The following is an 8,737-nucleotide window of genomic DNA, read 5'->3' as shown; positions in this document are numbered from 1 at the left end:
TTCCAGGAACCCCAGTACCACCAAAATAATAATAATAATAATAATAATAATAATAATAATAATAATAATAAAGTTATAAATTTTTAAAAAATTAAAAGTGATTAGAAATAACTTAAACGGATGGGACGCAAGCTTAGGGGGTTAGGGAAGAAGACCGCGGAGGGTGTGTTGTCTGCAAAGGCCGCCAGCCCCGGGCTCTGCGGCTCGGGCTCTGCGAGGCGGGCGCGCGCGGCGTCCGACCCTCGGCCGCGGGGACGCGCTCCTCAGGGCGGGCGAGGCTGAAGGGCGGCGCCGGGAGCGCGGCTGCCGAGAGCGGCTCGTTGGTCTAGGGGTATGATTCTCGCTTCGGGTGCGAGAGGTCCCGGGTTCAAATCCCGGACGAGCCCAGGCTTTTCCTCCCGACCTGGAGGGGGGCGGCTTTCTTTTCCTTCTCCGGAGCGACCGCGCAGTGGCAGCGCCGCCGCCGGGAGACGGGCCTCGGAGCCCGGCGTGCCTGCTGCCAGCCGGGCGTCGGCCTCCATGCGAGCCTGGAGCGCGGGCGCGTCTTCCGTGGCTCACACCGCGAGCAAACTCAGCACTGCGATCTAGTTCCCGACGTGCCGATTGGGGGCCGCTGTGAAAATTGCACTGATTGCGTGTTTTTATCCATTTGTTCCCAAAAGATCACTTTTGTGTTTCAACAAAAGAGGGCTCGTCCGGGATTTGAACCCGGGACCTCTCGCACCCTAAGCGAGAATCATACCCCTAGACCAACGAGCCGCCGCGCCTCGTGCCCGGCCGCCGTCCTAGAGGAAGGCGCAGCGGCCGCGCCGCGCCCCCCAGTGGGGACTCGTGCTCCCTGCGTCCCTACTTAAAGGAAAGCGATGCTGTCACTGCCAGTGTCAATATTGATCTCTTGTTTCGAAAACCGTAAGTCTGTTTTTGTTCCTGGCTTTTAAATTGCAGTGAGTCAGTGGCACTGTCCGGTGGAAATTCCAGACTGTCCCTTGCCGAGTTCCGGACGTCGGGCTGGCCCTCCAGCGCTTTCTATTACTGGTGGAAGAGGCGGGTCTTGCCGAGGCTTCTCCAAGCTAGGGTTCAAAGCTCACCTTTGCAGGCGTCTGCTCTCAAACTGCAGCCCAGCAGGACGCCCTGTGAATAAATCTCAGACTCCGACCTTCCCAGAAAAAGATCCTGAAGGTATCGAACCAGTGTCCCTGGCAGTCGTTGGGTGGGACCTTGTCTCCTCTGATTTCTTGGAGGACAAGACACCCAGCACCAATGCTGAATTCCACTGCGTAATTGGCAGCAGGTTGTGTAACTGTGTTACCTGGTTGTCCATACTTTTAATTAGGTAAAGAAGATGGCTTATGTGTGTGTAATTATATATATAACCTAATATATATGTACTGGGAATTGAACCCAGGCGTATTCTACCTCAAGTTACACCCCAGGCCTATTTTATTTATTTTTTCTTATTTATTTTTGGAGCTGGCTATTGAACACAGGGGCGTTCTACCTCTGAGCTACACCCCTAATTGATTTTTTTTTTCTGGAAACAGGGCCCCACTAAATTGCGGAGGGCCTCACTAAGTTGCGGAGGCTGACTGCAGACCCGTGACCCTCCAGTCTCAGCCTCCCAAGTACTGGGATTACAAGTCTCCTGCACCCCTTCCGAACTCAATTCTAAAACTTTAAATACTTTGCATTGAGGCTTACAATAGCAAAGCTGATTGCAAAATTCGTCCCAAATTCCTTACCAAGACACATTTGGATCTTTGACAAACAGTACTTGTGAGTTGTCACTAACGAAAAGCCAACCAGAGGGCAAACCAGAACAGTCAGGGTGACGCGGTAGCCGGGCCACTGGGTTACTCTATGTCACAGGCATTCATCTATCTCTGCTGGCCTGTTCATTGTGCATTTGTGCTACAAAGAGTTGGCGCACACCATGCTGGGCACTGAGTGGCCAATGTTCTTCCTCTGGTTTGACACCAGAAAATTCCAGCTGTGCAGATTTGGCACCCAGTCCCCGCCCTTCACTGCTTCATGTGACACTGCCTCACTTAGGCTTCAGCTCTTGCTCAAGACAAGAAGGAGACGCACACCCTGACACTGTTCATGAGTTCTAGATGCCAACACAGTCTAGTCACCAAAACCTAACTGGGAAACACTGTGCTCTGGTCGTCTGAGGAACGGATCTTTCTCCAAAGTGAGGAAGCTGCACAGAACTCGGGCAGAATAACATGCCCACTTCCAGTTTGGGAAAGCCTAAGTGCCTGGGAGCTAAAGAGTTTCTATGTTCTTTTTTGTCTGAAGCTGCTATAGTTAGTATCATTTTAGGTTGTTTGCTTTTCTCCAGGATTGAAAAGGAGTTTATCTTTTATTCTGCAGGCTTGATACTAGAGCATTTAATTTGCCCTTAGTAATGATGAAGGAAGCCCACAGTAACTCGACTGAGAACATCAACCACCTTCTTAAAAGTGGGAAGCCAGCCGGGTGTGGTGGTGCACACCTGTAATCCCAGGACTTGGGAGGTGGAGACAGGAGGATGGCAGATTCAAGGACAGCCCCGGTGAGACTCTCATCAAACCTTGTTTCCAAATAAAAAATTAAAAAGGGCTGAAAAGGGCAGGGGTGTAGCTCTGAGGTCAAATGCCTCTGGGTTCCATCCCCAGACCCGCAAAAAAAAAAAAAAAAAAAAAAAAAAAAAAAGTGGGCCGTATCCTTGTCTTGGTAGGTGGACACCAGCAACTCCTAACCAGACCGAGTTCTTCCCAGTCCGTGAGAAGACCGGAGGTGCATGGTGACTATTCTTCTAGAACAATGAGCCCCTCCCATAAGGAGTAACTTTTTGTTCCTCTAATTTAGTGTCCCTGTGAGCAGGAGAGGGAGAAACTAGATCTCTAATTTCCTGATTTTAAAAAAATATTAGCAAAGATATGTCTCCTGAATTAAGACCCTCATTAACTTGGCAGGACCGTCTTCCAAAATTAAAAAAAAAAAAAATTAAAAGGGCTGAGGGTGTAGCTCGGAGGTAGAATGTTCCAGGGTTCAATCCCTAGCATCAAAAAGAAAGAAAGAAAATCATCACAGATCAGAGCTTGCCACCCTCTGGTCACTCCATACTGTCTCCAGAGCAAAGACAGCTGCAGGCTCTCCTGAATATGGCCACAGCCTCTCTCTCTAACAGCGGCTCCCTCCCTTCCCTGAGGTTCCAGACTGCACACATTCATCGCTCCTCACACCTGGCAGGGCCTTCGGGGTCTCTTAGTCTGCCTTTCCTGTGTCGTGGGTGCATTTTGTCCTTTAAAAGTCCGCCTCAGCCGCGCGTGGTGGCGCACGCTTGTAATCCCCGTGCTTGGGAGGCTGAGACAGGAGGATCGCGCAGGTTCGAAACCAGCCTCAGCTATTCAGTGAGGCTCTCAGCAACATAGTGAGACCCTGTTTCCAAATAAAACATAAAATAGGGCTGGGAATATAGCCTGGAGGTAGAAAGCCTCTGGGTTCCACCCCCAGTACCACAAAATAAATGTAAATAAATAAAAGTTTACCTCAGGCTAGGCATGGTGGCTCACACTTGTCATCCCAGCATTTGGGAGGCTGACACAGGAGGATCCTGGTTCACAGACAGCCTCAGTTACTTAGTGCGTTTAGTGAGTGGCCCTTTGCAACTCAGTGAGACCCTGTTTCAAAATCAAGAATAAAAAATAGAGCTGAGGGTGTAGCTCTGAGGTAGAATGCCCCTGAGTTCCAACCCCAGCACCTCCACACACACACACACAAAAAGAAAGAAAAAAGTCCACCTCAAATACATTAGGCTCTGTGAGTCTTTCCCAGACTCCTCTGGGCCAGCAGTTCAAAGGACTGGGAGGGGTGTGTGTGTGTGTGTGTGTGTGTGTGTGTGTGCGCGCGCATCGCAACCCACATGGGAGCTGCAGCACCCTGGGGTGTCTGAGAACGCCTGTCCCCGTGCGCCGTAGCTTTCTCTTTACTTGGCCTTCTTTAGAAGCACTTTTGAGAAGGCCGGGGAGCCCGCACTGCTGGCCTGGGTGCTTCCTGAGGGCCAAGTCCAGGCTCTGCATGTCAGCTGAGTTCATGCGCCTGCACCCTTCCTGGCAGGTACCCAGCCCTTCAGAAGGACCCTCTGCAGAGTCGGCACCACATGGCTTGCTCTGCTCTTTAGGTTTCTCTCCTTAGTGATAAGGAAGCCATGGGCTTTCTATACTTCAAGGCCCGCAGGCACAGGGCGCTGGTAGACAGACTGAAGGAGGAGGTGGCCACGCACTCCCTTCTTTCCTGTCCTAATTCTCCAGAATTCATCTGTCTCTATCCGCCTCCAGCTTGGGCGTTTCTTTTTCTTCCCTCGTTTTTATCTTCCCTGTGCCCCTGTGATGAGCTACGGGCCTCAGGATGCTTGTACACCCTCCAGTACCTGTTGGCTAGCCAGGCCCAGCTCGCCAAGCCCGGCAGTGCCAGCAAAGGCACTTCAGCACGGGTGTGTGCTGGGGACACGTCCCCCACTCAGGCTTTCAGGGACACTTAGGTAGGGACATTGACCTGCAAACGTAAAACAAATAAAACGCGCTTCCACTCCAGATCCAGGCTGTAGAAAAGAGTTCCAATTTCCAGCCCTGCCCTGACCACACTTCCCAGCCCAAGGAGGGGGTCTCAGGAACTTAAGACAAGATGGAGACTTCTAAAACTGGTGGCTTTCTGAGATGCGGCACATAATTTCTCCAGTCCAGAACCTGGACCGGAGACAGGGCGAGGGAGACATGTTCTATCTGCAGGACTGAATCACCAGTCTCTCCGCACTCGCCAACCCTCTTCTTTCTCTTTCCTCCAGGTAAACGCACTCCTGCTTTTCCTCAGGCGAGCCAGAGAAGCCGAGCAGGGCTGCAGCGGCGCGGGCGGGACCCGGCGGGGAAGGGCGACGCGGGAGCCGCGGGCGGCCACGCAGGCAAAGAGCGCTCGGCCGCTGGACCGCAGCCCAGGCGCCGGCGCGGGCGCCCGGGCGGGGCCGAGGGCGGGTCGCTCGTCGCGAGGGCCAACGAACAGCCGCCCCGCCCAATAGCGTCGGGGAGCGAGCAGAACGGACCCATGAGCAGGCAGGAGGCGGGGCCGCGGCCGACGCGCATTCCCAGAGCCGGCCAATGAGCGCGCGGAGGGGCGGGCCGGCCAATGAGCGCGCGGAGGGGCGGGCCGGCCAATGAGCGCGCGGAGGGGCGGGCCGGCCAATGAGCGCGCGGAGGGGCGGGCCGGCCAATGAGCGCGCGGGCACCGGCGGCGGCCGAGAGCGCGGAGAGCGCGGAGCCTCGGCCGGGGCGAGCGGGCCGCAGCTGGGCGGCGGCGGCGGACGAGGATGGCGGCGCCCGCGGGGCCCGGAGCCGGGGCGGGGGGCGCGGCGCGCGGGCGCCGGCTGTGGGCGGCGCTGGCCGGGGTGCTCGGGCTCCGTGAGTGATGGGGCGCGGGGCGCGGGAGGGCGGGCCGGGCGCGGGGGCCCGGGGGCGCGGAGGAGGGCGCCTACCTGGCTGCCCCGGCCGGGCCGCGCGCCAGGGCACCGGCGGCCCCTCCCGGCGGCCAGGGCCGGGCGCTCCGGCCTCCCGCGCCGCCCGGGGGCTCGGGTCCGGTCCTGCCCGGCCCCCCCGCCCGGGGAGGCGGCGGAAGGCTGCGGGCCCCCCTCCGGGAGCCTTTGTTGGCGCGGTTCCTGGTGTTCAGCCGGCGTCCCTCGTGCCTGCAAGGTCCCTTTCCAGTGCGCGCACATCCAGGTTAAAGCCTGTCTGGCGGAGAGTCGTCTCCTAGTCGTCTCCTCCTGCAGAACCCCGAGGAGAAGTTTAACCGGACTCCCCGGGAAGGCCACGGGCCAGGGCACCAGCGAGGTGACCTGACTTAAGTTGATCAAATCCCCAGGAATTCCCAGAATAGTCGCCATCGTTTGACAAGATTCGGAGCATTTAAAAGGCGCACTTTCACCGTTTTTGGTGGTACTGGGGGTGGAACCCTGAGGCTTTCTACCCCCGGGCTATACTCCCGGACCTTTTTTCTTTTTTTTTTTTTTTACATTTTATTTGGAAACAGGGTCTCACTGAGTTGCTGAGAGCCTCACTAAGTAGCTGAGGCTGGCTTCGAACCCGTGCGATCCTCCTGTCTCAGCCTCCCAAGGGTGGGGATTACAAGCGTGCCCACCACGCCCGGCTGGACACTTTTACTTTTTTTTTTTTTTTCTTTTTTGGTGGTACTGGGGTTCCTGGAAGCCCTTCTACCTCCGGGCTACACTCCCAGACCTATTTTTACATTTTTATTTGGAAACAGGGTCTCCTAAGCCAGCGCGGCTGGCTTCGAACCTGCGCGATCCTCCTGTCTCTGCCTCCCAAGCGTGGGGATTACAAGCGTGCGCCACCATGCCCGGCTGGACACTTTTACTTTTTTTAAAAAAAGCTCCCCCCCCCCCACTTTATCAAATATCCTGACTCAAGTTTATGGTAAACCTCAGCCCCTGTTGACGTGAACTGCGAGAGTTGCTCTGTGGACCTGGCAGCGGTGGCCGCCGCAGGACTTTTTCCGTGTTGTTGTTCTAAGCAGAGGACTTGTTGCTGTCTCGAAACTCGGTTAAGTCATGTTTATACAGGGCCAACTGCCGAGAAACCACAGAGACTTTGCGTTCCTTTTGTTTTGCCAAATGCTAGTTGCATCACGGGATCTGAATATCAGAGTTTCCCCAGTGATTCCTCTCGTGACAAAGTGCGGATGGCGTCTTTAGAACCTGGGAAAGGTGAAGTTCTGGAGTCCTAAGGGTTCCCTTGACCCAGTGAGTCCAGGGCAGCTAGGAAAGCCCCGCGGGGTGAGACACATAAAATACACTGTTTGTAAAATGTGATTCCATTTGTGTCGATATCTCTTCTGAGGAAAAGGGAAAGGTTCAAAATGGTTTTGGGTTTTGGCGGCGCTTGTATTTGTGTTTAAGCAAACAGGGAGCAAGTAGCCTAAAGCAAAGGTTTTATCAGAAGTCTTGGGTACTTCTGGCCAACTGAGTGTGAGAGGTCAGATTTGCTGTGGAACACAAAGCAATTATGATGGTCTTAATTAATTAAACTCGGAGCCCAAATCTAGACTGAGAAATGAAGCCAGTTAAGATCTTTAAAAAAAAAAAAAAGTGTATCCAGGCTCAGTGGCACATGGCTGGAATCCCTGGAATCCCAGTGACTGAGGAGGCTGAGGCAGGAGGATTGCAAGTTGAAGGCCAAGCTTGGGCAATTAGACCCTGTCTCCAATTAAAAAAAAAATGGACGGAGATGTAGCTATGGTACAGCTCTGCTGGGTTTGCTCTCTAGTACTGCCAATAATAATAATAATAATAATAATAATAAATGGACGGAGATGTAGCTGTGGTACAGCTCTGCTGGGTTTGCTCTCTAGTACTGCCAATAATAATAATAATAATAATAATAACAACAACAACAACAACAACAACAACCAAAAATAATTGTTTATGCATTGGACCTGCCTCTTAGGTTTTGAAAGATGAATGTATGAATGGTGATCTGTAGAAATCTGCTGCTGATGTTATTGGTTAAATGTAGAAAATGAGTGAATGTTTTTTCTCTCCAAATCAGCTTTTTCTGCTTCTGCACGCAACAATTCTTTTTTTTTTTTACAGACAAGCACTTTTTTTCCTTTTGAGATGGGTTCTCACTACCTTGTGCAGGCTGGCTTTAAATGCCTGTGCTCCGGTGGTCCTCCTGCCTCCGCCGTCCCAGGAGGACATCACTGAGCCTGGCCAGAAAAGCTCCTGAAGTTTGAGCCAGGTAGTTACTCAGCAAACATCTAGTAAGCACCTCATTTTGTGTGTGTGTGTGTGCGGTACTGTGGGACGGAACCCAGGGGTATTCTACCTCTGGGCTACAACCCCAGCCCTTATTTACTTACTTATTTTTACAGTACTGGGGATGGAATCCAGGGACATTCTACCTCCAAGCTACACCCCAGCCCTATTTTTTATTCTTCATTTTTGAAACAGGGTCTCACCACATTATAAAGGGCCTCACTAAGTAACTGAGGCTGCCGGTGAACCATGATCTTCCTGTCTCAGTCTTCCGAATGCTTGGATTACAAGCGTGTACCACCGTGCCCAGCTTATTTTTTTTATCTTGAAATAGGGTCTTGCTAGGTTGATGAGAGTCTTACTGTATTAATGAGGCTGTCCTTGAACATGCAATCCTCTTGTCTTAGCCTCCCAAGTACTGGGATTACAGTCGTGCACCAGCAAGTAAGCACCTCTTACGTGTTAAGAATCTGGACTATTCAAGGAAGGACAGTCTCTATCTTTAAGTAATTTACAGTTCAGTGGGAGAGGTCCCATGTGTCAGGACTATAAGAAATCCTTTGATACAGGCGTGCAATGAGAACTTGAAGCAGGGGTATCCCCTTAGACCAAGGTCAGGCCACTGGGCAGGCACTGGGTCCACAGAGTCTCGAGTTAACCTGCATGGCAAGAGGTTGGCGGAAATTGAGGCAGGAGATCCAGCCAGGGGCACCAGTTCACCAAGAGCTTTGTGTGCTGCTCAGGTCCAATGAAGAATGGCTAGCGTGGTGTGAGGCTGAGCCCAGGGACGCCGGGGGCTGCGGGACAACCCCCAGAGGAGGTGGAGGCCTGGATGAGAGCAGCCCCTGGTGAAGACCACACGTACTCATGAGCTGGCGAAGCCAACTTGAGAAGGAAATTGGAAATCGATCTGATGTGGACTTTAAATAGGAG

At 53.1% G+C, this 8,737-nt stretch overlaps 1 protein-coding gene across 1 annotated transcript in view; it reads left to right on the top strand.

Moving 5' to 3' along the window:
• Nucleotides 1-5,344: 5,344 nt before the first annotated feature.
• Nucleotides 5,345-8,737, top strand: part of MPZL1 (myelin protein zero like 1) — a gene marked incomplete at both ends in the record, with an annotated part of 52,047 nt that continues 48,654 nt past the window's right edge. Inside the window, one exon of the mRNA XM_080699433.1 lies at nt 5,345-5,435. Coding sequence (XP_080555559.1) covers nt 5,345-5,435 — 91 coding nt within the window. The remainder of the gene's footprint in view (nt 5,436-8,737) is intronic.

Source organism: Muscardinus avellanarius (assembly GCF_963383645.1).
Source record: "Muscardinus avellanarius genome assembly, chromosome: 7".
NCBI lineage: Eukaryota > Metazoa > Chordata > Mammalia > Rodentia > Gliridae > Muscardinus > Muscardinus avellanarius.
Note: the sequence above shows the minus strand (reverse complement) of the source record. Positions and strands in the feature narration are given on the sequence as shown.